A 27,485-nucleotide genomic window follows, 5' to 3' on the forward strand; every position below is an offset into this window, starting at 1 on the left:
GGCCGGGCTGCCTGCCCGGCCCCACCACAGACCAGACCAGACCAGACCAGACCAGACCAGACCAGACCAGACCAGACCAGACTAGGCCTGGCCTGGCCTGGCCTGGCCTGGCCTGGCCTGGCCTGGCCTGGCCTCGCCTCGCCTCGCCTCGCCTCGCCGCCCGCCCCCGGGCCGCCTCACGTTTCGGCGGGAAACGCGCGCTCCCGCCCCCTCTCGCGGAAGTATCGCGAGATCGGGGCGGGCCGGGCCGGGCCGGCGGGAGGGGCGGGGCCGCGCGGTGCTGGGGGTGGTGGGGCCGCCCCCCCCCCACCCCCGCCGTGGCGCAGCCACCCGCCGCGCACAAAATGGACACCGGCCCCGGTACCGGCCCCGGCGGCGCCGCCCGCCCGGACGCCGAGCTGCCTTCCACCTCTGCCGCGGCCGCCTCTGCGCAGGAGCCCGGCGCCGAGGAGGTACCGCTCCGGGAGCGGGGGGGGGGGGTCCGGCGGGCGGCGGAGCCTCCCGGGGATGAGCGCGCCTTGGCCCCGCCGCCCCCTCCTGCAGCCGCCCCTCGGGCCGCGCTTCCCGGCCCTGAGGCGGCCGCCCGAGCCGGGCCGCTGGCAGCGCGCCGGCCCCTCCGCCGCTGTCCGTGAGCGCCCGGCCTGCGCCAGAGCCGCGTCCCGGCCTGCGCGGCGGCCCCCGCCCGGCCCCCCGCCCCGGCCCCGCCGCGCAGGCCGGCCCCCGGCGCTGCCCTCCAGCGTCGCCGTGGCAGCTGCCGCCATCCGTGCGCCCCTGCGGGGCCCCCTTCCCAGCCGCGCAGCCCGGGCACGCCGGTGCTGGCCGTTCCGCCCGGGCTGCCCTGCCTGCAGCCGGCGCTGCCCGTACCGCCCTGCGCGGCCCCCTCCGCTGGTGCCCCCCGCCCGCTCGTTTCCCTTCCCCGGCCCCCGCTGCCCCGGAGCGGGATGGCGGCGGCGGGCGGGGGGCTCGGCGGGAGCCGGGGGCTCCGCAGGGCGAGGGCCCTGCGCGGGGCTGCCCCCTCGCAGAGTCCGCGGCCGCACCGGGCTGTCCCCGCCCTCAGGCTTCAGGGGCTTCGGCCTTCCCCCTGCCCAGCTAAAATGCAATCGTGATGCGGGATAAACCCCTCAAAGGAGCATGTATGGCTGCCAGCCCCCTCCCTGTAGCTTTTTGGAAAAAAGATCATGGGCTAAGACACGAGGAATGTAAAAAGTGACGTATTCGGGTCTCCTTGGAAACTGAACAAGATTTAACCTGAAGGCTGCATCTTATAAAAACTTAGAGTGATGACCGTGTGTCATATTTTTATGATAGGGGAGACAGTTGCAGAAAGATTGATGTTACTGCAATCAGGATTTTAATTCAAATTGATGAAAGTCCATTTTTGCCTGAAAAGAACGCTTGATTATTTTGTTACTCATGTATACAAAAAGCTAGCAGATGTGGTACAGTGTAATTCTGAACGTTACCCGATTGTTCAGGAGAAAAAGTTTCTGCATGGGATACAACTTATTCCACAACGTTTTATGCATGTCAGCTGATAAAAAGTTGGTGCTAAATGTTTGAAGACTGCTTGCCTGGAGAAATCATTTGAAAACAGTGAATGGCTTTGAATATTGCCAGCATTGTGCTACTGTGCCATACTGATCAGTATGTTTCTTAGTGGAAAAAAAAGTTTTTTATTCAGACAATGGAACTTCACTTGATGTTGGGCCACAGGTCTGTTACATAGCTATACGGTTAGCTACACAAACTGCATAATAATGGCATGCAATGCAGCCTGTTGTGCTCTGTTCCCCTCGCACTGTTTTACTTCACTTGTAGTAGTACCAAAACAGTGCCTTAACCTAATGGCTATTTGGAATGCATTTCCACTTTGTATATGTCAGTTAAACACAAAAGGGGTCCTTCTAATTATTCTCAATGCATCTGTTTAAAGTTCTCCATAGCACAGGTTACAAGAGTAAAGTCAGCTAAAGCAGCAGCAGTTCTTACTCCCAGTCATTTATTTAGATGTTCACATGACCTACCCAATTTAGGACTATTGCACTTACTAGATAGAAATCTCGCTCAGCCTGAAGTTGGTAGCTCTGTTTAGGCTAGTTAGTAGAGATTTCAAAGGGAAAGTGTTTTGGGTCGTTGGAAGACTCAGGGTCTGTTATTTTCGAATCTGCTCCATGGTAGTGTTTCTTGTAAGGTGTTTAAATGACACGGGTTTTCAGGGGACTCTCTTATGTAGGGTTTAATCTTTAATGGAACACTTTTCTAGGGTAGAGGCAGATTGTTACCAGCTAGCTCCCCGAGTTAAAAACAAAAGTACTTTTTGCTGGTTAATCAATTGTTTGCACTGAGGCTTCTGCTGATCCTCCTGTTTCCTGTTAAGTCAGCCCTCTAAGCGATGAAGATGTGTTGTATAAAGTTTCACAGACTTGATGAAGTATTTTGTGGTTCTGTGTTGCATTAGGTACATGAGCCAGTTGGTAGTAAAAGAAAAGTGTTCTCACTCATATCAAAATTTAATAATTGACAAGGTCTAGATTTTTATAACTCTCAGCATTATGCAGAAGCAAGTTTGGATATGATGCTCGTCCCTACTACCCATCTGGCTCCACCAGCTCAGAATAGTATTTTAGTGAAACTACAGCATATTCTTTTCCCTTGTAAGTTATGAGGAAGAGAAGGGGTATTGGGATGCACGTGTCTTAAGTTGTTCATCTTTTTCATCAGCTTTTGACCATCTCCTGTTTGTTATTTCTCATATTTTGGGGCCATCAATGTTTGACACAAACACTGCATTGAGGAGTGGGGGGGGCAGGGAACCTCTTTTGCTTTGAAAGGTAAGGTGTAGGATGGGATTTTGTAGTGCTGTGGCTGCAGTAACTCCTCATGTCAGTTCATTTACTTCTTTAACTCAGAGTGTGTTATTCACAAATACTTATTTCTGAATAAATTCGATTTGTATGCCACCTTCTTCTGGGGAAATCTGAGTAACAACAGAACTGGCATTAGAGCCATCTGCCTTGGGGCTTAGAAAGATAATATTGCATTACATTTTGCTTGGAAAAATTGCAGTTAAAAGGGATGCTCATAATATTGAGTTGTTCTGCTTTGTCCAGGAGAAACTTCATTCTTACCTGAGGTAGACAGACAACTTTTTTCCAGTAGCACTTATCTATGTAATTTATTTCTAGGGGAAGTGAGGAATCTGAAATGGCCTACTGTCAATTTTGTTTTCCCGTAAGGAGTATTTTGTCACTTTAATAACAAGGACTGGGCCTGATATTAGCACTGGCAGTCTCTCTTACTGGAGTGTATGTTATACAGTAATATAATGGAGGTGTGAATATACAGATACATATGACCTGCTCTTTGGCATGTTGGCGTAACGGTCGTCTCCTAACATTGCTTTCTGAGATGAGCTGATTACCTGTATGACTGAAGAAGCTGTAAGTGAATAAAACATTTCTAGTGCTGCCTATTTGCAACATAATCATTTGGCCTTGCAAAGCCAAACTCAGGCATTTATAAAATCATTAAATTGTCAAACAACTTCATTGTATGCTTCGTACTGTTCACCTTTGCAGAGAATTATGCCTTTGGGCCAAAACTTGAAAAGGTGATCTCTGACTTCAGAAAATGTTCTTCCCATTTGCATGATTGTGCTTAAAGTTAAAGAGTAAGTTGGCATATGTATTTATCAGTAACAGTTCTGAAATTTAAGTGTAATGTTGCTTGACAGACTTTTACATGTTTAGTCCCATTTTCATCTGGTTTTGCTACTGGACCCTGAATAGTTTAATTATTTCATTTTGATGTATTTATAGTAGGCTGATGCTTAAAGCACTTGTCAGATTAAGACTCTGCTCTGTTACATTTTATACAGACATGCACTGTAGGAGTTCCCTTCAGACTATTCAGTGCTTTTCAAAAACATTTTTATAATTTAATGCATCTCAAAAAATAATTTTTTTTATTATTTGCAGGAGGTGCGTAAAAAGGCATACTTCAAAGACTGAGTTAGGAAAAATAAATCCACCAAATATTTCTCCCACGATTCTCTTTTTAAAAAAGATATTTTGCCAATATCATGGGTTTTGTGAGCTTTTTTTTTTGGTATATAGCAATGTCGCAGTTGAAGTTGCAGAAACCCACTTTGAGCTTCCCAATTGAAGACACAAATGAATCTCATAAACTACAAAAGTCAACCATTTTTGTTACAGTTTCTTAAATTTCTTTCATTAATAGTAAATAAGGTAGTTCTTTGTTAACTGTCTAAGAGCATACCATGCAGTGGTTGCTGCATGGATTGATTTGGTTGTTTAATTTGTGTCTCCTCCTAGATACATGGCTAAGTGTAGTTAAGCCTGTATTTCCAAATGAACTCTGACTATTCATCTAGAAGTGAAAACAAAACTCTATCAAGATGCAAGTGCCAGAAATTTACAGTTAGGAGCCTTCCATTTAGAAACATTTAGTTTCTTAAAATATCTTTTCATGATATTAAATCTAATTATGCATTTAAAGCAAGACGTCTGTGAAAGATTAAACTTCATCCTCTTTAAGTACTTTCTTTCAATGCTTTCAACTTGGATCCTATTTGTAGAGAGAAACATGAGGATGAAACACATCTTCAACTTACATTTTATCTGGTCATATCTCCCCTTCAGTTTCATAGTGGATATCACATTCTGCTTTGGGTGAAATACTATGATTAATGCAGTCACTTCTTTTTGAAATAACTATTTTTAAAAAGTAGCATGCTTATCTTGTAGTGTGTAGGTTTGTTCAGTTTGATATCTTTTTGCTTTAGTAAATAAAGAAGCTGATGCTTATAAAGTGTTTAAAATTTGAATTCCAGAAAAATGATCCCCCGTTTCAACTCAAACTTCCTCCAAAGGCAGCTAGACCTGAAAAAGAAGTTGACCCAGAATATGAAGAGAAGATGGTAAGCATTTTCATGACAAAACATACTGCAGCTTTCTGTGATGCTTGTTTGCTTGAACTAGATCAACACAGTTACAAGGATTTATTGCGGACTGGATGTGTCAGAAAAGAAAAACAAATCAACATTCATTTAAACGTCTATTCCAGTGTGGTGTTTCTCACAGTGGCTAACAGTAGGTATTTAGTGAAGAATATGAGAACCAAGGAAGCAGGTAGTGATAGTTCTGTTGAATACTGTCCCACTCTTCCGAGTATTTTTGTCTGCATGATTTCTGGAGTTGGAGGCTGTGGTTTTTATACTCGGTAATTGTTAGGGCATTTTTGGTTTGGTTCACCCCCCCCCGCCCCCTGCCACGGGTTTGTCTGTTTGCTTTTTCCCCCCCCTCATGTAGGTTTAGTTATCCACACTCTCTTGTGGTAAGGACTTTCTATTCAATTGCATTTTTTATTTAGAACTCTCCCTTTTTAGTTTTGAATCTGTCTCTGCTAGTTTTATTTGATGACCCCTTGAGTCATGTAAGAGGCATCCTTAAGCTACTTCTTAAATGAGAGAAATACTGAAGCTCCCAGTTTCTCATCATATAAAAACATAAAGGTTTTAAATGTTGTTATGCCCCACAATATATGTGCCATAACAATGCAAAAAAGGATCTGTCCATGACAGAAGTGAAGGGAGCTTGTAGCGCTGGAGAGGAGAGATAACAGGGTAACTTCTGTATTACAAAGAGGCAGAAACCAGGAGGACATTGCAGGACTTGTTTTTGAATGACACATGTAGCAAGTTCTTCGTTGAAGCTGGTATGTATACCTTGCTGCATTTTTCTTAAAAGCTTTAACATTAAATAGATGCCTAATAATTACAGTAGATTGTGAAAGGACTGGATACCATAGAAGCCAGGGAAGAGTATCACTGTTAGATGTAGAAAAATTGATACCTACTTGTATGAATATTTAATTTTTAGCCAAAGACACACAAGTAAATCTGTTTGTTGAGAATGAGTTGAGTAGATAATTAAACTTGGCCTCACAGTAATACATGGTGAATTTACATCTTTCCTAAATTAGAATGTTAGTTCAGCTGTTCTGAGAGGCAAAGGGAATAGGTCTCAAATCTACCTTTCATCAATAGTGCAGTCATGAGCTAGACCTTTACTATTTATCAAGGCATGCTGCTTACACCCAGCCAATGATTTTGCAGGCAAAAAAGTACATTGTGGCATTCAATATAGAGCCTTACCAGTTACGGTTAGCTTGTCAAAACCATCATGTATTATTAGTTTAATATAAATCCTCTGAATATATTTGTTTTTATTGCATATGAGCATAAACATCCACATCTTTACTCCCCCTTTTAGAATTTTTGTTTTCCCTAAAAATTTTACTTGATATTTACAGTTAATTCGTTTTTCAAGTTATTTACACAAATGGTCCAATAATGAATGCAGGGGAAAAATAATAGTAATCTTTTTCAGGAGATCTTTGTAAAGAGGTTTATTTGCTGGTACGTGGTGCACTATTAAAAGAAATGCATTGCCCTCATGTGGCAAGATCATGCATTGCATGTCAGGTTCATTTATATTGCCCTTTGGTTTGTGTTACTGCTGTTAGAGCACTTTTACTTGCTTATAAGTTACATGCAGAAAAGCTTTCTGTTGTTTTTATATTTCTTAGAATGGTTATGGTACAGAACTACAATTTGACTTTTGTATTTTACATCAAGATACATAAATGAGATCACATGAAAATTGCTTTAAGTGATACAGTGTTACATGATGTATAGAAAAAATGGTAACAATTGCATTTTGTCAGCTAGCATTTGCATTTTAACATATTCTTCTTAAAAATTATGTAACATGTCTTCTAAATAAAAAGAAGTACATATGTTCTGCTCTGTTTAGATAGTGAAGTGCATATGCCTCATTGACATGGCAAAACTGAAACATTTGAAATTTGAAATCTGACAGCAAAATTCACAAACTTCAGTCAAAGCAGTATTGAGCTGGTGCATCCATTACTTTAGTCATACTTCTAAAAGCAGAGCTACCACATTGTTGTCTTGGATCAAATCCTGATAGCCTTGAAGCTGATGGAAGTTTTGCCACTGACTTGAGCAAGGATTTCATCCCTTACTATAAGTCAGGACCTCAGTTCTTCCTTTATCTTTTGTAGACAGTCCTTTAAAGCATCCCTTCACAGTTGCTGGTGTGCCATGCAGTCTTAAACAATCTATACAGTAAACTAGTTTGGGTTGTTTTGCTAATCTTTGAATTTTGAATGGGGATGAGTTGCTGGGATGAGGTTATCCAGTCCTCCCATGTCTTCCAGATTGCCGTGGTATTCATGAAGGATCATTTGAACTACCAAACATTACAACTGAGTGCTCTAAAGCAATTCATGCTTAGTTGTAAGCTGAAGCAGCTCAAGAGCTATGTCATGATGCTCTGAGTTGGCTAACAGTAGGCAGGTGGTCTTGTCAGTCTTTCCTCATATAAGTTGTTATCACGAGTGTCTGAATTCTGTGTCTTAATAAAAATACATTTTTTCATGAAGAAAAGTTACTGATTTTTCTTTTTGTAATCCTCTCCCCACTTTGGAAACTAGAAAGCCGATCGAGCAAAAAGGTTTGAATTCCTCCTGAAGCAGACAGAACTTTTTGCACATTTTATTCAGCCTGCAGCACAAAAATCACCAACATCTCCATTGAAAGTCAAGCTGGGACGGCCACGGATGAAGAAGGATGAAAAACAGAGTTTGATTTCAGCTGGGGAGTATGTTTTGGTTTTATTTCCAACTTCTTCCGCTTTCAAACATATTACGCATTTTAACATACCTATTTAGTTGTAGCATAGAGATTGTGCTTAAGTAAGTCCAGAACTTTTCCTATTAATGGTGTATCATAATTTCTTTAAAAGCTGGTTGGTGTATGCATACTGATCCATCAATGTTAGTGTGACCTTGGATCAGGAATGCACTTTTAAGGTAAATTCCCTGATTCTTGCCACTTACCATGATTTGGTCCATATTGTGGAGTGATTTTGGAGCACATGAATTGAATTTCTTTTGCATAATGCTGAACTAGAAGAAGCACTCCAGAAATGCACGTGTGTGTTCCAGCTGCTGGTGGGCATGTCGGTGGGATCAGAATGGAGCTAGACCAAGTTAAAACAAGGCAATGTGCATGTAGTGTGGATGTTGGATCCTCAGCACCAATTGTCTCGCTCCACCAGCCTGTCTATATTAGTCAGTAATGCAGGCATAGCCTGTGTGTAGTGTTTCTGAGGGATCTTGAAATAGCAAGGAACTAGTTTTTTGGAATGTTTACAAAATGGCATTTTCTATTTTATAAATTTTAATTTTTTTTTTTAATTCAATATGTGATTCTTCTGAACAGTATAGTTATCAAGTAATAGATTCTAAGATAACCGCTGACCTGTGTCTTGTATTTCTGTGTTGCTCATTAAAAAATACCTTATAGAACTTGGAATGCTTGTTGTCAGAGTATAGTTATGGCTCTGGAGGAGAGGGCTTCATATCAGCTTTTCTAATTAAAGCTGGAATGAACCATAAGGAATAACTTAACAGGATATGATTTTGGTAAGGGTACTGGAACATACACATTGTAGATCAATGATTGTTTCTGTTATAACTTGTTTCTTTTGATTTTTATAGTCAATGTTTTGAAATGATTTCATATAAACATGAATCTTGGATTCTTTCTTCAGTTATCGTCACAGGCGCACAGAGCAAGAGGAAGATGAAGAGCTGTTGTCAGAGAGTCGAAAAACGTCTAATGTGTGTATTCGATTTGAGGAGTCTCCTTCATGTAAGTATTGTATTTACAGTTTTCTGTTTGCTTTGATACAATTAAAATCTGAGCAGATCGCAATGAAAATTTTCTACTTAGAATTAGTATTTTTCTACTTAGAGGAATCTTACATTTACAGATGTGAAAGGAGGAACACTAAGAGATTATCAGGTTAGAGGTTTGAACTGGATGATCTCATTGTATGAAAATGGTGTTAATGGCATTCTGGCAGATGAAATGGTAAGCAGTAATCTTTTGGAATTTTTGTGGTAATTATTGAGCAAAATTCAACATTAAAGTGCCTATGGTATTTAATATATATGCAGTAGTATGCATCATTCTACAACAGTTAGATTTTTCACTACTGGAATTGTAATGCAATGAAAGAAGTTGTATTGCAAACATTTGTTGTGTAGCTTGCTTTAAACCACTTAAATGGCAGAATTATATGGTAGGAAAATTGTTTGAAACTATTTCTGTATGGTATTTCATTTCAGTGGGTTTCTTTCCCCCCCTCTCTTTGTCAATGCAGGGTCTTGGTAAGACACTGCAAACAATAGCATTATTAGGCTATCTGAAGCATTACCGAAACATTCCTGGGCCACACATGGTCCTGGTTCCAAAATCAACTTTGCACAATTGGATGAATGAATTCAAACGCTGGGTTCCATCATTACGTGCTGTTTGCCTTATTGGAGATAAAGATGCCAGAGTAAGTTCTCTACATTTCAAACACATATGCATTATTTGTCAAAAACTAGCATTTGGGTATGTGGAATTCTCCCTAAGCTACCTCCTTGATTACGGTATTTTTTTTAGTAATCTTGACTATATTAGCATTGAAAAAGCAAAATGTTATGCTTGTAACTATGAGGGAAAAATGCAAATCAATAGGTGAAATAATAGACTGGGTTAAAAGTACAGTTGGCTAACCTCTTTTTCTGTTGTCTTCCTCTTTGATTTTTGCTTTTTTTTAATCTCTTCTGTGTTTGTATTGTGACAGTGTTTATTCATTTTCCTTTATTGCCCTCACTTTGTTTCCTCTTTCTTCGTGTTTTTTAGGTGACTTCTCCCACTCTTTACTTGTTTCTTATGTCCATGCCTTGCCTTGTAACCACGATTCTGTTGTAGAGCTTTTAATCTTTCATAGTGAAGGTCTTAAAATAGGTATAGGGTGGTTTTCTAACTTGAAGGGGATCAAAGAGCTGGATGTTCCTGTGAATTCTATAGCTTCTCATATGGATTGCATGGCTGCCTGTTATTGTTTGAGGGTAGGAAGGCTCTGCAGAGGGATCTGGACAGGCTGGATCCATGGGCTGAGGCCACCTGTATGAGGTTCAACAAGGCCAAGTGCCGGGTCCTGCACTTGGGTCACAACAACCCCATGTGACGCCACAGGCTTGGGGAAGAGTGGCTGGAAAGCTGCCCGGTGGAAAAGGACCTGGGGGTGTTGGTCAACAGCTGGCTGAACATGAGCCAGCAGTGTGCCCAGGTGGCCAAGAGGGGCAACAGCATCCTGGCTTGCATCAGGAATAGTGTGGCCAACAGGACCGGGGGAGCGATTGTCCCCCTGTACTTGGCACTGGTGAGGCTGCATCTCAAATACTGCGTTGTGTACTTTGGACTAGTTAGTTTAGAGGGTTTTTCACTATTGGTAGTATGTACTGTATCTAAATTACAGAAAAATTATGCTGAAGAGTAAATATTTCATTTTGAATAGGAGAAAATTTGTTTTGCTTAACCCCAGCTGATTATCTGTCTGTGCCTAAACTACAAAGGGTTGAAGGCTTTTGTTACAGTAACTTTCAGTTACTGAAAAGATGTTTGAGTGTTCTCTTGTGTGCTAGCTTAGCGCATCAGTAGTGTTGGTGGAGATAGGTTTCACTGAATTCCATATAAATTGTTCATATTTATAAATGTTTATTAATTAAATTGTTCTGCTTTAGGCTGCTTTTATCCGTGATGTTATGATGCCTGGTGAATGGGATGTTTGTGTTACATCATATGAAATGGTAATTAAAGAGAAATCAGTCTTCAAAAAATTTAACTGGAGGTACCTGGTAATTGATGAAGCCCACAGAATAAAGAATGAGAAGTCTAAGGTAAAGTCAAAATTATTTGATACTTTGAAGATAATTTGACGCAGAAGATTCCATCTGATTTTAGCAGATTTTAAAAGTATTAAGTGTGGTGTTTTTTTAAAATATAACCCGTAAGGTATTGGATATTGGGTGGTAAACATGAATTTCATAGGTAGCTCACGGTCTTCAAATTTAGTTGACATTGTTTCAGGTTTCAGAAACTGATGAAAACTCATTGCACTTAAATGTACGTGATGATGATAACTGTTTGTTGTATTTCTAGCTGTCAGAGATTGTACGTGAGTTCAAGACGACAAATCGATTGCTGCTTACAGGAACTCCTTTACAGAATAACCTCCATGAGCTGTGGGCATTACTCAATTTTCTTTTACCTGATGTCTTCAATTCTGCAGATGTAAGTTGAAGTTTGGAAGTACAGTCTTGTTCTTTTATTTTGATTTCCAGGCTGCTTTCTGCAGAAAAGAAGAATGACCAGCCTAGTAAGAGACATATGGTGTGGAAGACCTGGATTCAGTAGAAGCTCTGTGGCTTACCTAACTGTAGACTACTTGTTTTGCTCTACCTAGTTAAAACAGTGCATTCTGTTAGGGCAGATAAGGCCTCAGGCCAGTAATACTTTAAATAGTTCAAGAATTATGCAAAGTGAAACAAAATTTGGGAAAGCAATGCAGAATGAAGAATATGAAGCATCCAAATAGGCATAAGCCTCTTTTTCATTTAGAATTTGAGTCATCTTTTTCCTCTTTTACTGTTAATGTTTCATCGTCCTTTTATTGCTCGCTTCGATTGGTTTTGCTCTGTTGTCTATCTCATTTACTTAAGGATTCTGGTTTCTTTTTCTTTTTTTTACCTTCTTGCCCCATTGTTACACAAGCAGTAAGGGGGAAGAACTTGGACACTGCAGTGATCAGCATGGAAAACCATTGTAAATTAAGCAGAGTAGTAGTATTTTGTCTACAGAGTTACTCGGTTGACTTGAGTGTTATAACGTGCTGGGGAACTGGCACAGAATTGCAGACTGATTTTTCTTTCACTCGTAGAAGTCATTTGTCTCAAGATTTATGCCACTCAGCTGAAGTGAAGGAGAGGCAATATGCATCTGTTAAAACTACAGATGATAACTGTTCATACCAATTGTGCTGTTTCTCACTACAGGATTTTGACTCATGGTTCGACACTAAAAATTGTCTCGGTGATCAGAAACTTGTAGAAAGACTTCATGCTGTAAGTAATTAAAGCTGTAATCATGTGTCATTGTTAGCATACACAGTATAAAAAAAGAAAAACAGATTATTTCCCCCTTCATCTTGAGAAGATGAAAGTGAAGGTATTTAGTTACAGAAATGCCCAGCAGAATTTTCATGAATTAAATGTTGGAACTTACTATTATAGATACTGCTTTTTGTAACATTACTGTTTGAAGCAGACAAAATCTATACATAAAATGAAGAATTTTTAGATCTTTTTGAAACCATTTACTGTTGTGAATAGTACACTGATACACGTTGTGCTAGTCTGAATAAAAGCATGCCTTTACCTTTGTTTTACTGTGCATGAGAAAAGATGTTTTTCATCACACAGTAACAAAACAAATCAGAAGGAAGAACAACATACATTGCTTATCTTTGAAATGTTGGTGTATTTTGTATATGCTGCTAGTAGAAATGAAACAGAGCTTATGTTAAAAGGTAATAAATAAATTTTATAAGCTTATGGGTTTGACCCTTGCTTAGGATAACAACTGGGATGAATATGGCAATCTTTATGTAGCATTACATATTTATGTGTGAACTTAGCCTATTAGTGGACAACGTCATTTTGCAGATTTAGCACAATTTTTCTGAAGGAGTCACTATGACAGCAGTAGGTATTGATTAGTTCTGAATAAATATCAGATAATTGAATCTGTTAATTTTGTTTTTGAGGCAACCAGTTTTATAAATCTGTGGAAAAACTCTTTAATTTGTGTAGGTTTTGAAGCCATTTTTATTACGTCGCATAAAAGCTGAAGTAGAAAAGAGTTTGCCTCCGAAGAAGGAAGTAAAAATTTATCTTGGGCTCAGCAAAATGCAGAGGGAATGGTGAGTTACTTATGTCACAGTAAGGATTCTTTTCTGATAAAGAACACTACAGCTCTTCACACCGATTTTTTGCCCCCCGCCTCCTTGTAGTTGCATGTTAAGACAGTCAGATGGAGAAGCTTATTTATAGCTGTCTTCGGGTCTTTTTTTAAAGATGCACAAGTTACAAAGAGCTCAGGAAGGGTAATGAAAAGGGTTGGGAGGAGGAAAGCAAAAACTTCTTTTCCTTCCTTAATTTTATTTGAAAGAACATATGCCTACTGAGTTTCCTTCTTTGATGCAAGTATGTATGCACCCGTAGAAGTCTGAGCTGAAATTAAAATAAAACCTTGAGGAGCCACATACCCAGAAGAGATGTGAGAAAAGGAGCCAGGTCAGTGTAGCAGCTTCAGTCAAATAAATGATATCTTTAATCCACTTCATAGTCCTAAAATAGAAGTGTAAGATAACCCAGTAAGTGAGGGATCATTGTAACTCTCAGACAAATTGCCTTTCATGTTTAGGTATGGATTTATAAATCCTTATTATCAGGCCGATGTTTTGCCAAACTTCATAATAACATAGCTCATTATTATCTAAACAAAGCAAACTCCCACACCCAGAAATAAGTAATTGGGATATTGCAGGGTTTCATTTGTGTTTTCAATATCAAACAAAAACTGACAGTTGTTCAAAATTGCCTGTAAAACCTCAGGTATACAAGGATCCTGATGAAAGATATTGATATCCTGAATTCAGCTGGGAAAATGGATAAGATGCGTCTGCTGAATATTCTGATGCAGCTGCGGAAATGCTGTAACCACCCCTACCTATTTGATGGTGCTGAGCCAGGCCCTCCTTACACCACTGACACGCATCTCATCACGAACAGTGGTAAAATGTTAGTTCTGGATAAACTGCTAGCAAAACTCAGAGAGCAAGGTGAGTACCGTTTATCAACAGGAGTGATCTGAGTGGTCGTTGTAAATAAAACTACACTTCAGAAATTGCATAGGTTCATTCTTGTCTTTCCTCCAGTGAATGTATTCATTATTTTCAGTGAAGTTTTTGTTGAAAATAATTTTTCTGTAGATCTTACACATGGAGGGAAGGAAGTCTTTACAGGGATGATGAGGAAGGCTAATGATATGGAGAAGTAGAAGGAAAGGAGAAGCAGAGCCTCCCTTCTGCTGTCCTTAAGAAAATTTCTGATGAGAGGATTAGTTTGTCTGTGCACATCAGTTGTCAGCCACGTATCTTACCATGGTTTTAAGTGTTCTGTTTCTTCAGCTGTGTCTGTCTTCTGTATAAATTATCAAATAACCTGTGTTGAAGTTAAATCAATACCAGAAAAGTAACTTCAGAAGAAAGACTTATTTGAGTAAGTTAGGCATAGGCAGAATATTTCACATGAATTCTTACTTACGCTGTGTAGTAGGTTCTGTGATAAGATTAATGTGAAAACATAAAACCAACAACAAAACTTGTGTTGTTCTGTCAGGTTCCAGAGTTCTACTTTTTAGTCAGATGACTCGCTTACTGGATATTTTGGAAGACTATTGCATGTGGCGTGGATATGAGTACTGCCGACTTGATGGACAGACACCACATGAAGAAAGAGAGGTGAGAAAGTTGTATATAGACAAGGAATGTCTTTGTTTTACATATTAGATTATGAAGAAGTTATTACTTACATTATATGTAAGTAGCTACATCATTTTTTGAAGTAAAGCAAAAATGCTACAGGTTTAGAAAGGCTGCTAAGGGTATATGTTTTTCCTAACCAAAGTCCATAGTAAAGTAGGTTTCATTTGTTCCCTGACTAAATGAAAAATGTAACATTTTCTGGATTCAGAATGGGCTTTTCCACCTGTGCAAACCTACAGTCTCTTACTTTTATAAAAAACCGGTTTTCATGTGAAAATTCTGTCAATTTCAAAGAAATTTCAGTGAAAAGCCACCAACATATTGGAAGTTTGTTTGAAAACTGATACTCTAATGACACTTTTTTTCTTTTAGGAAGCAATAGACACATTTAATGCTCCCAACAGCAGTAAATTCATTTTCATGCTGAGTACCAGAGCTGGAGGTCTTGGAATTAATTTGGCAACTGCTGATGTGGTTATTCTCTATGATTCAGATTGGAACCCTCAAGTAGACCTGCAAGCCATGGTGAGTTAACTCCCTAATACACATTTGTTTGTTAAAGTTGTCATTGTTCTATTTTGTGTAAGTGTTTCCAGAACTTGCAATTTTGTTCTTTTTCTTTACTTTTTGTATTTAATACCAAGAAAATAAGGAATTGAATAAAAAGGGCATGAACAGAATTGTGGAAGGAACTGTAGATTTTTCTCTGTAAATATCTGTCTTAATTATTTTCATAATTGAATAAAGATACTTCTGTCAAAATACTGTATCAATATTGTTTATCTGTAGAATTATTCTTAATTCTGTCTTGCCAGAAGACAACAGTAAATGAATAACAGAGGGCTGTTGCCAAAATAATAGCAAAGAATTAAAAGCATGCAGCTTTATTCCTCCCTTTTGGGAAGCTTATGCCTTTGCAACCCACCTTGTTTCTGCATAAGTGTAAAATCATTTGGTGGTGACACCAGGGGAAAAAAAAAACCTTATGTTTGGGTTAAACATACTAAAATCTTCTCTTTCTGAGTGCTGAATATCAAAAAATCAAGTCTATAATTTGTTTCATGTGGAGTAAAAATCACGTGATCCTTCTTGCGTGATTGGGGGTGTGGGGTTTTGGTTTGGGTTTGATTTTGGTTTGGTTTTAATGCCCTTAAATGCATCAAATATTTACTGTGAATAACTCATCCTTTTGATATGCATGCTTACTACCAATAGTAGACTGACTTCCTGGAAACTGATGAGTGTGATTTGTGAGCTTTAGTAGGATTTTCAGGAAGAAATTAATATTATGCAGGAGAGTAAAAGATTTAACGACTCATGTTTAAAGGACAGTCAGAAAATCCTGGTACCAACAGCTTGAAGGCCAGTTGTTTAACTTTTATTTAAGAGGACAAAATATTTTTATTCATGTTTTCCAGAGAGAATAAAGACAAATTTTGTTACAAATAAGTATAGGACGTTGGTCATATAACCTCATTTGCTGTGTATTGTACCTGCACTACGTGAGCTGCATATCAATGCTTTAATGTAGCTAGCTTGGGACAACTACAGTATTGAAGCTGTGGCTGCATGGACTTTGCCCATGGAATTAATATGCTCGAGCCAGGGATGCCGAAGTTGCAATACCTATGTCAAGTGAGAGAATTAGTTTGAAAGCAGTGCAGATGTGTGTATGTACGTACTGTTGTATCTCCACTTCCCAACTGCAGTCTAGACAGGCACTCCGTTATCTTCATTTATAGTGACATAGATGCATTTATTACTGTAGAATGACCCAAATGTAAAAGGTGTATTAGCCAGGTGTAAGTAAATATTGCTATACTGGTTTTTGTATGCTCTTGAATAAGCAAGGAACCAAGAAATATATGTGAGTTTCAGTCTGCTGTTTCTGCTGTATAGCAAGCTAACTGTCTTTTGCTTGTGAGTTTTTGTTGCTGAACACTCATTGATTTATGTTTGTTAGGATCGTGCGCATCGTATTGGTCAAAAGAAACCAGTACGGGTGTTTCGACTAATCACTGATAATACTGTTGAAGAGAGGATTGTAGAAAGAGCTGAAATAAAACTGAGACTGGACTCTATAGTTATACAACAAGGTATCAACTGCTATGTATGTTTGTCTGCAACAGAATTGTTCAGTCCCTTAAAGTACGGGTTCAATAACTGTACAAATGTACAGTATGAGAGAAAGCAGGCCTTGTGTATAATAGCAGTACACTAAATCAACCTAAGAAACTATAAGTTACTCACTTGCTCAGCTGAAATTTTTGAAAAAAATTTGTTTTCCTAAATAATGTGGGCATGGACTCAGATATTAACACTTTAAATAAGGAAAGCAAGCTTACAGCTGAATAGATGTTACTTGGTTTTTGTGATGTTAAAAAGGGGAAAAAAAATGTTCAATGACAGATAAAAATAATTATATAGATGTGCTTCTTACCACACATGTATTTACTGAACATTGAAACTGCTTTGTATGTCTTTGTTTAGAAGCTCTTGGAAGAGTAGTTTGTCAAAAACTAAGGTTCTCAAGATAAGGTTTGAAGGTTTTTTGTATTTCCAAAAGGGTGGGCTACTGAAATGATGACGGTCAAAATTTTGATGGTCTGTGAAGAGATGAGATAGGATAAGTGAAATTTTGGGACAGAAATTAGAATTTTGGGAAAAATATTCAGAGATTGGGGTTGAAATCAGTGAAGTAAGTGTTAAAAATCTTAGTACACTGGTTATTACAGAATACTTCATCATTTTTCATCTTGAAATAGGATTTTGATCTTAAAAGTTCAGCTGACTTTGTAGGAATCAGATCTTAAACATAAAATTTGGATTGTCTGAATGTGAAATGTTCTTTGTTATGTCTTGATCCAAAGTTGTTGTTTTTTTATTTTCCCTGAAGTTCACTATTTCTGTTTATTTTTAGCTCAAGTGAAACAGTTTTTTATGTATGGTTCTTTTGTTTTTGCTTTCTTGTTCTGCCAGTGAACTGAAATCCACTGTTTGTATGGTCCTACTAGAACTTGTGTATTATAACTTCCAACATGTTTCTTCTGATTTTAGGAAGGCTCATAGACCAACAGTCTAACAAATTGGCAAAAGATGAAATGCTGCAGATGATCCGGCATGGAGCCACGCACGTTTTTGCTTCCAAAGATAGTGAGCTGACAGAAGAAGACATAACCACTATTTTAGAAAGAGGTGAAAAGAAGGTTAGAGAACAGTTTCGTACAGAATTTGAAATGTGTCAAACACTAAATATATATATGCAAAAAATATATGAAATCTGATTATGTAAATCTATTTTCATGCCCAACTATAACTTTACTATTTGTAAATATTTAAAGCTTATGAAAGTTTTGAAGGAGTAGAATTAATGAGTTATAATTATTTTCAAAGTTCAGACTGTGTGCACTGTATCTTAAGCACTGTTTATTTTGTGGGCTTTTAGCAAGATGTAAATTTTATACCAACAATTCTCATAGACACAAAACTTTTATGGAACTTTATTAGAGAATAGGTAGCTCTGTGGAAAAATGAACTACCATTTCAGCTCCAGAAAGTTGGGTATAAATTTCATTTAAATTTAGAAGTTAAATCATACAGTTGTAGGGCTACGTCCCAGGATAATAAATTTAGGTTAATGGAAAGTCTTGCAGTCAGATTGTTCAAAACTGAAAAGCACTATGGGCGTCTCTCCTTACAAGAAAAACGTAAGTAAAAGTTTAACGCAGAAAAAAGCGTTGAGAATGTTTTAATAATGATGAAAGCTGGTTTTTTTCAGAAAAGATAAAACAGCTTGAGTGGGCCTAAAAGTATCTTCCTGTATTTTTAGACAGCTGAAATGAATGAACGATTGCAGAAAATGGGGGAGAGCTCCTTACGAAATTTCACTATGGACACAGAGATGAGCTTATACAACTTTGAAGGTGAAGATTATAGAGAAAAACAAAAGGTAATTTTTCCTGAAGTCTTTAAGACTTTAGTTTAGAGGTGCGAAGCATAAAGGCCATATTAGAAATGTTATGGCTATAAAGGTTATTCTGGAGAAGTAAGAAGCTACTGAAAAATTCACTTAGCTCTGCAGAAGCATCAATGTTCTGAATTTTTGTTAAATGAGCTTTCAGCCCCACTGTTTTTCTTCATGGTAAAATCTGATAATATTGCTCAAATTTTATCCTTTATGCAGCAAAAATGCTATGCTGTATCCTACTATACTGCTGCAGTCAGTAATACTTTACTGCCACATAACCAAGAGGAAAAAACAGGCCTGATAATGATTTTATATGTGGAATTAGGACTTAAGTCTTTTTTGCAGTGAAGTTTTTAGTCACTAGCATTAATGTGAACTGTTTGTACAATGACTATAATTAAGTATTATAGAAGGATCATCCAAAGAAAGAGGTATTATTCCAGGGTCCCACAGTGTTACCTCTGCATCTCTGTTTCATATGGGACGTGTCGTCAAGATATTCCTAAGGTCTTATCTGGAATCACATATGTGAACTCTTATTTGTTAACTGCAGAATGCACTTCTAACCCAGGTTTCTTACCAATTTTGAAGAAATATTTAGAAACATAAAATACTTAATGAGAATAGAGTGGGGTGTGTGCATATATACATAAGATTCTTTTTTCGTGTTGATAATTTCATTACAAGAAGCCAGCTAAATACAGCATAGTCTTGAAATATGCTTTAGTAAGTTTAATTCAAGTAATTTAGTTAAGATTAATTTGCTGCTAATGGATTTTTCTTTTTTTGCCAATGTTGTAGTATCTGTAGAGGTTATTCATTGTGATATTTAGAGGTGAAGCATTCATTCATATCACAAGATAATAGAATTCAGAGCCCAAGTCCCCGGTCCTTCCATTGTGTTTTGGTAGATGGAATCATAACCTTACTCAGGTGTCTTAAGTAAGTAGAATACTGTAAAGGGATCTATCCATGCCACTGCACTGCCTTACTTGTGTATTACCTTTTATGTGTTTAAATACTTGTTATAATCAGCTATAATTTCTAGCTTATTTTTGGTCTCTGTTGTAGTATCCATATTGTTGAGCACAGCCATTAGATTTGCTGTGCAAAAAAAGGTTTCTGTTTTGCCGTGCCACATTAGTTATTTTTGCAACTTTAGGAAAGAGTACGGTTACTTTAATACCTTTCTATTCTATTCTGTGTGTAGCTGAGCATGATGGAATGGATAGAGCCTCCAAAACGAGAACGCAAAGCTAATTACGCAGTTGACGCTTATTTCCGAGAGGCCCTACGTGTTAGTGAACCAAAAGTCCCAAAGGTAAGATGTTGGCAAGTATGGAGGGGTTTTTATGTTCTTCTTTTACTCTTCTCTTCTGTGTTGCATCCCCTGCTCTCGCCCTATGCTGGTAATAACAGGAATGCATTTGCAAAGTGATAGGCTGCCACTGCTGCTGAATTATGGCAGTTTTATTGCACGGAAATCAAGCTTATATAATGTTAATGCACCTGTGTATTTTTGAAGGCTCCACGACCTCCAAAACAACCAAATATTCAGGATTTCCAGTTTTTCCCACCACGGTTATTTGAACTTCTGGAAAAAGAAATTCTGTATTATCGTAAGACTATAGGATATAAGGTAATGCTTTTTTTTTTTCTTCCTCTTCAAATTAGTGAAATGTATTTGTGTTCCTCTTTGCAGATTTACTGCAACCTTGACAATAGCTAAATGAAGTAAATGAGACCGCAACTAAAAAATATATTATTCTGGTCTCATTTTTTGCAAAGCACTTCTCATTGTGAGGGAAATGGCTTAAAACTTCTGTTCCACAGTGGAACAGAAAAAGTAATCTGTAATCCCTTCCTTCATTAAAAATTTCATATCTGTGTAGCTTTGTTTTGTGGTGGGTTCCCAACAATAAAATAGAGTAGAAAAAAGAAAGACAGTTCTGATGCTTCATATACTTCTCCTCAAAAACAGAAGCGTGATATGTGGTCTAAGGTGAGAAAATATCTTTTGGCTAATATAAGAACACCTTCCCAGGGTATGATTTTTTTCGTTATAGCTTTTGTATATCTTGTGCAGAAAGTAACTTAAGGTAATATTGAAGTTGACTTCGTGTTGATATGAAGGTAAGTAAAGTGACATCAATTTTTCTTGCCTTTTGCTGGGATATAAAATGTTTAAAGGTATGGAGAAGTCTGAATGTATTACTACAAAAAGAAAACCAGACAACAGACTTATCTTGCGGGGTGGTTTATTTTGTTGTGTTTTTTTTTTTCTACTGTGCCTTAGCTGAATTTCTCTGTCTTCCCTGCTGACATTACTGGACAGGCAGTGAACACGGATTCTGTTCTGATGTTGATTTTCATTACTTGTGCCGGTATAGGCTGAGTAAATCAAATGGATCCCCTACTTCCAGACATGTAACTTACTTTAAAAAGCCCCATGTTTCATGGCAGGTTGCAGCAAGAAGAAATCACATATAAAATGTGTTGGAGAACATAAACTTGCCATACAAAGCAACAGATAGGAAATTGGTGTTGCAAAAGAGTAGAATTAATATTAGCAAAATCTATTTTTAAGAAAAAGCAGAAGGTGTCTTAGAATCTAGTTTGAAGCAAAAAGAATTTTGTGTGGATGGCAGGATGGAATTAAGATAATAACTAAAGGAAATGTAATTAACTTAGGGAAAGGAATTATTCAGTTAATGCTCCAACAAATAAGGATGAGAGAATTGCTAATGTTGGCAATATGCGTATAAAAAGAGCGGTGTTTCTGTCCTGTTAACAAAAATCTGTCAGACTGGATAGGTCAAACATGTTATCTTAAAAAACAGCATGACTGTTTACTGGTGGTGAAAGTGATAAATATGATTAAGTTTGTACTGCTTTGAAATGGAAGTATAACTTTCCATTTGAAGAGAGTTTATTATTAATACTGAAGACTGCCATAAACAATATCAGAAGGTATCAAATAGGTAGAGACCAAGCTTTTGTGTCAGTCTTAACTTAAACCACCAAAGCCAAGAAAATTTCTTAGCCAGATGTTAAAAACAGCTCTTAACTCTCTTTGCTTTTTGCTGCAGAAATATGTAAGGTCTACAAAATCTTTACTGGATACTGTTTTCTGACTTGTTTGCTTTTGTGTGGTATGGAATTCCAATACACAGTTTAAAGTAGTCGCAAATACTAAATTAGTGTCAGTGTGGAGAGGGACAGATAAGATGTTGCTAGGCCTTGTTTACATAATGTTGTCTGTCTGGTTCTTTGGCAGTGTGCATAACTTTTTAGTAAACCTGGCAGAACTTAGTATTTTTCTGTAGTTACAAAACGTTATAAGCCGTTGGATGTAAGAGAGCAGATCCTTAGCTAATGAAAAGTGCCACTGAAATCAGTGAACTGTGACAGCTTACACTAGGTGAGGCTCTGCCTCTCAATATCCCTAAGTCATTGTATGTAGAAGCGGTGGGTACAGGGCATAACAAAATTACTACATTTGACAAAATCTAGTCCTGTTTTTGTGAGGAAGGGTTTAAGCAGTAAGATTCGAATCTAGGTAAAACGCAGTTGGTAACTGTTGTACAGATCAGTGCTTTAATACTGATAGTTGGAAAAAATCTTGTTTAACATTTACATGTATTCTACGGTGTTTTTCACTAAAGTTTCTTAAAGAAAATGTGAATAGTCCCTTTTGTTACTTATAGGTGAAGATAAACTTTTACATTAAGAGCTTGTGAGACAAGAAGGAACAAGCATAGATAAATGACAGTATGTGATACATCACCTTGTCTTGGAGGATAATATTTTCAATTTGGAAACAGTTTTGTAGCTAGTGATGAAAACACTCTAGTTATTTTAAAAACTATTTTTATTGTGGTTTGGTTTCTTCAGGGTAGCCAAGGTGTGGGGTGGTGTGTTTTTTGTTGTTTGGGTTTGGTTTTTTTGTTCTGTGACAACAAATGCTTAGTGACTGTATCAGTCCTGTGAGATCTAATGTGCTTATAAATTGTAAACCAAGGTTGGTAGAAAACTGTACAGTCTCTTTAATAACGTTGCTGCACTACTGCTTATTGACAACCCTGATTTTAGGTCCCCAGGAATCCTGACCTCCCAAATGCAGCTCAGGCACAAAAAGAGGAACAAAAGAAGATAGATGAGTCTATGCCTCTGAATACTGAGGAAACCGAAGAGAAAGAAAAGCTTCTAACACAGGTAAAATAAAAACAGCTGGAGTATTTCATCATATATTTTTTACTAATATACAAATACTGTTTTACAAATACACACAGGAAAGCTACACTGATGTTACAGAAAGAAGAAAGCACACATGTGGTGATTTTGCTTGGTTTTGCTTTGAGAGACCTTTCCTGTCCTTGAACAAGTTTGTCACCTACTCTTTCCTTGAATGTCTGCAATGTTTCTGAGGCAAGGACTTGTACAGTATCTGGACTACCCAGCAGTACATGCAGAAATCCAGTCAGTGGGTTTTTGTGTAGATGCATCTACCTTGCATGTTTTTTTATCAAAAAGGGTTTGAATCAGAGAAGACGAGCCTCATCAACATACATGGTATTTACACAGATGTATAAGAGATGTCACATCCATTAATTTTATCCCAGTTGGGTTGTTAGGCGTGTTCCTTTTATACTGGGACTGAATCCCTGCCACTGGCTAGTTTCTTGACTTTTTAGAATTTTATCCTGCTGAGCAGGCGTATTAAAAGCTAATTGTTAAGGAGAAAGGTGTCTGTGTGTAACAGGACTTTTTGATTCATATAATCTTCTGTACGAGAATTGGGTGTAGTGTACCTTGAGAAGAAATTTGCAAGGTCACAATTTGACTATTAATTTTACCTCTTTATAGCAGACGAAATATTTAAGCTGGTGCTGATATGCATGCCAGTACTGCTGTTAATGATTAAAAAGAAATTATTTGTATTGTGTCTATTAGACTTCTTGTAAAGATGCTAGCTAGTTGTGGAGTGAGCTTATTCAGCTGAAGAGCTAACAGTTCCTTGTGAATGTATCTCTGTGGTGAAAGAAACTCAGTGTGCTACAAATTGCTGTTTAGGCATGTGATTTTCTTGTTTGTTTGTTCCTGATGTTTTCTCCTTTCCCTGTCTTTGAATTGTAATGTCTCATTCTTGGATGATGTTTCTGTGCATTGCATCTCACTTAACTGTTGTTCAGTTTTGGATTCCTTTCTTCGGTACATAACAAATTTTCTGTTTAACAGTGCTATAGAGTTTCCATTTGATTACATCTTTTTGGACTAGAGATATTTTCTTGACATACTTACGCTTTCATCCAACTGTTTGTCTGGTTCAAGGCTTGTACATGTCCGAAGTAGGAGCTCTTGCTTCAGATACTTGCACTACTCTAAGAACTTGTAATGACACTTGCATCGGTGCACCCTATATTCCCAAGACATTTGTTGCTTGTATCTGCTGAAGGGTGACTTAAATAAAATTACAGTAACCTGTCATTGAGCTTGTTTCTTTGGAGAAATACCATGTAAAAAGTTTAAAAAGAAAGGAGAGTAAAAAGCTCTTACTAATGCGTGTGGAGTCATGCACAAAAATAACTCTTCAGACTTCTAATGATTCAGTAATAAACCCTGGATAATACAAGTTTATGGAAATCCTAAAAGACCATTAACCACTGTAATTATGTGACATTGCAGAAGAACTGCCAATTGGACCAAATGATACATACATAAGACAAAATTTTGCAAAATGTTTCCCTGCTACCTAGTAATGCCTTCTTGATCTCTTGCTGCTTACAGGGTTTTACAAACTGGAATAAAAGAGATTTTAACCAGTTTATTAAAGCTAATGAGAAATATGGTCGTGATGATATAGACAATATTGCTCGTGAGGTGGAGGGAAAGTCACCTGAGGAGGTCATTGAGTATTCAGGTTTGTGATATTCTGAAATGTATTTTTTAATCACATGGTTATCACCATCATTTTTGCTACATGTTCTTTTAAAATAACAAGATGTAGAATTTGGATGTGTATAAGAATATTTTTTTTTAAAAATACATGATGGTTCTTTTCAGAATACTTAATTACATTAAAATGTTGAATTTGCAGCATGTAAATATGCCTTCAGCTGCCTTTATCCCTCCTTAGTCAAAATTTAGAACTCGGTATAGTTAATTTACATTGACAACACAGTCTTGTGGAATCATGAAGTTGCCTTATAGTGGCAAAATGATTCTTCATGCTGTGAGTATATATGTCTCTTTGTCTTTTGTATTTACATAATGCTTTTTAATTTGTACAGAATTCTTCCTCTTTCATCCTTGGATTTAATTTTAATAAATGCCTTCATAAAATTTAACTTTGCAAGGTTCTTCCTAGAGCTTAAAAAAGAAGAGTTCCACAAGAGTTCCCTTCAACGTGTTGAGTTTATTTTGGGTTGGCTAAAAGATGGCACTGGAGAAGCCACAAATTAATAGCTTTTATAACAAATAGACTAAGTAGTTTCTGATCTTAGAGATAGCTAGTGAAAACTCAAATACGAATGTTTCACTGCTAGATGAGCAGCTCTAACCTGTTTCACCACTGTTACGAAAAGCTATCCTTAAAAGTCATTTTTTTGAGTTTTACATGACTACAGGTGATTATGTTGAATGTGAACTTCGTTACAGTTGTTACTAAGCCTTTGCTTATAGTTAACTTTTAAAGACATTGAATAAAGGGTCTGTGCAAGTTTATTTCTTGGCTAGCATAGTAAAAGGGAGAGTAGTAGCAAATCTTTCAAGATTTAATGGAACCACAAACTGCATTCCTTTTTTTGCTGGATTGCCTCAGCTGAGTAAAGTACTAAAAGCAGAGGAAGAGATTTTATTTTACAAGTTATGTTTTGCATTTTTAGCTGTTTTCTGGGAACGTTGTAATGAGCTACAGGACATTGAGAGGATTATGGCCCAAATTGAACGAGGAGAGGCAAGAATTCAACGGAGGATAAGTATCAAGAAAGCCCTTGATGCCAAAGTAATCATTACAGGTTTTTTGTTTTCTTTAGCTGACTTCTTTCAAATTCCTTCAGAAAAGGAATAGTTGGGGATGGGAGTTCTATCTTTTTATATAGCGTATATAGTATACCACGTATCAGTAATCTATGCTAATACGTAATAAATCCTTGATGTAATATTGTATGTTTAATAGTCCTTATTTTTGTTTTGCATTCAGATTGCAAGGTATAAGGCGCCTTTTCATCAGTTGCGTATTCAGTATGGAACAAACAAAGGGAAAAATTACACAGAAGAGGAAGACAGATTTTTGATATGCATGTTACACAAGATGGGCTTTGACAAAGAAAATGTGTATGAGGAACTAAGGCAGTGTGTGCGCAATGCTCCTCAGTTCAGATTTGACTGGTTTATCAAATCTAGAACTGCAATGGTAGGTATCAGTTACATGGACTAAGTCATTGTATGAAGTATCTTGTTCCTTTTTTTAAGCACCATCACATAAAATTGGGATTTTTGCCAGAATATTGGAGTCTAGGAAACAAGTGCTGAAAGAATAACTTTGTTTTTTATTCTCATTCCTAGTTTTTAATAAAATAGCCTTCTCCCTTAGTACAGCAAACAACACAATACAGCTGAAACAAACAGATTAGAAAACCTGCAAAGCTGAAGTCCCATGTTACCCGAAGGGATTAATGCAGAGGTAGACTATCCTTACAAATATCCTTGTTACTTTTATTGCAAACTAAAAATTTTACCAAACAATGTCTCTTAAAATAGTACTGCTTTTCACAATATTGGACAATATTAAAGACTGAAAACACCCAAGTTATATACTGTGAGAAAAGAACAGCTTTTCTAGTATTGGCAGTTAATTTCTAAAAGCATGAGGAAATTTAGTGATTGATGTAAGAATTAATCATTGAAGCAGTTGGTTTAAAATGCACTTTGTAGTTGTGAATAAGGAATATCACATGCAAGTGCTTAAATTTTTTTAGTTATATTTTTCTGAAGATTGTGTTCATACTTGGAGAATATAATACAAGTCTGATAGCAAGTAGACTAGTACTCTGAATTTTAGCTGTATTTTTTTCCTTTGTCTGAAGAGCAGAGCCATTCTTTTTTAATGTAGTCATTAAGTGGGAAGTGATAACACTAACAGAAGCTTTGGTGGTTTCAAATAATAAGGTGTGTAGGTACCAACCTCAGAATATGGGACTCTTCTAATGATAAAAAACTGTTAGCTCTGCCCTGGAATTTTTGCGCAGATCAGTTCCTTTTTCTTACGAGTAAAATTTGTAAGTCTGTTCACCTTACATAAGAAACACACGTGTATTTTCATGTGAAAATATTTGTATGGGAAGAATGTACTTCCAAATTTTGTTTATAATACTGGAAATAACTTCATCTTGTAATAAGAGAGACCTGGAACATTTTTTTGTCTGCTTGAATACAAAACCATATTGGTCATGGCTGATAGAAAAGAGGGGAGCACACTGTCCCTTATACAGCTGTCATAGATTCTCCCCATTGTCTTGTAAGCAAATTTCTAATTAAATGCTGTGCTGCAGTCATGTAACTGAAATGTCATTTTGTATATAAATCTGGCTTTTTTTTTAGTAGTTTAGTCTAGCAGTTGCAGAACCACTGTGCATTATTGTTTACTGTCTTCATTTCCTGGCCTTGGGATTTGTTTATAAAATGTTTTTTCAGAGTTCTGGGTACTATACTAAGAATAAATAAAATGTAAGATAATATTTAAAATGTGTATTTGAACAGGTGGGAATATTTGCTTTTCCCAGTGCTACTTATAATTATGCAATACAATTTCTACTTGATATTTCAGCAGTTAAAGTGTTTCTGGATGGTGCAGCACTTAGCCCTTAATTAAAAAGAATTATAACCTTTACTTGCTAAAATGTCTGTTTGAAGAAATACTGGATTTTAAAACTATGTCCATAAAGAGAGAATCCTCCAATATTTAG

General features: G+C 37.6%; 1 protein-coding gene across 2 annotated transcripts in view; it reads left to right on the forward strand.

The window, feature by feature from the left end:
• Positions 1-344: 344 nt before the first annotated feature.
• SMARCA1 (SNF2 related chromatin remodeling ATPase 1) overlaps positions 345-27,485 on the forward strand; it is a 36,013-nt gene continuing 8,872 nt past the window's right edge. The window contains exons 1-22 of one of the 2 annotated variants that reach the window (XM_075720741.1): positions 345-452; positions 4,853-4,939; positions 7,540-7,706; positions 8,661-8,761; positions 8,883-8,983; positions 9,276-9,455; positions 10,690-10,845; positions 11,108-11,239; positions 12,001-12,069; positions 12,817-12,926; positions 13,621-13,847; positions 14,407-14,528; positions 14,925-15,077; positions 16,516-16,648; positions 17,610-17,758; positions 18,382-18,501; positions 19,730-19,840; positions 20,045-20,158; positions 22,612-22,734; positions 24,307-24,439; positions 25,404-25,522; positions 25,721-25,933. In XM_075720741.1, the coding sequence (XP_075576856.1) occupies positions 345-452; positions 4,853-4,939; positions 7,540-7,706; positions 8,661-8,761; positions 8,883-8,983; positions 9,276-9,455; positions 10,690-10,845; positions 11,108-11,239; positions 12,001-12,069; positions 12,817-12,926; positions 13,621-13,847; positions 14,407-14,528; positions 14,925-15,077; positions 16,516-16,648; positions 17,610-17,758; positions 18,382-18,501; positions 19,730-19,840; positions 20,045-20,158; positions 22,612-22,734; positions 24,307-24,439; positions 25,404-25,522; positions 25,721-25,933 (2,928 nt within the window). Of the gene's footprint in view, positions 453-4,852; positions 4,940-5,695; positions 5,737-7,539; positions 7,707-8,660; positions 8,762-8,882; positions 8,984-9,275; positions 9,456-10,689; positions 10,846-11,107; positions 11,240-12,000; positions 12,070-12,816; positions 12,927-13,620; positions 13,848-14,406; positions 14,529-14,924; positions 15,078-16,515; positions 16,649-17,609; positions 17,759-18,381; positions 18,502-19,729; positions 19,841-20,044; positions 20,159-22,611; positions 22,735-24,306; positions 24,440-25,403; positions 25,523-25,720; positions 25,934-27,485 lie in introns of those variants that run through there. The other variant, XM_075720742.1, reaches the window with a different exon arrangement.

This window comes from Pelecanus crispus, chromosome 13, assembly GCF_030463565.1.
Source record: "Pelecanus crispus isolate bPelCri1 chromosome 13, bPelCri1.pri, whole genome shotgun sequence".
Classification (NCBI taxonomy): Eukaryota; Metazoa; Chordata; class Aves; order Pelecaniformes; family Pelecanidae; genus Pelecanus; species Pelecanus crispus.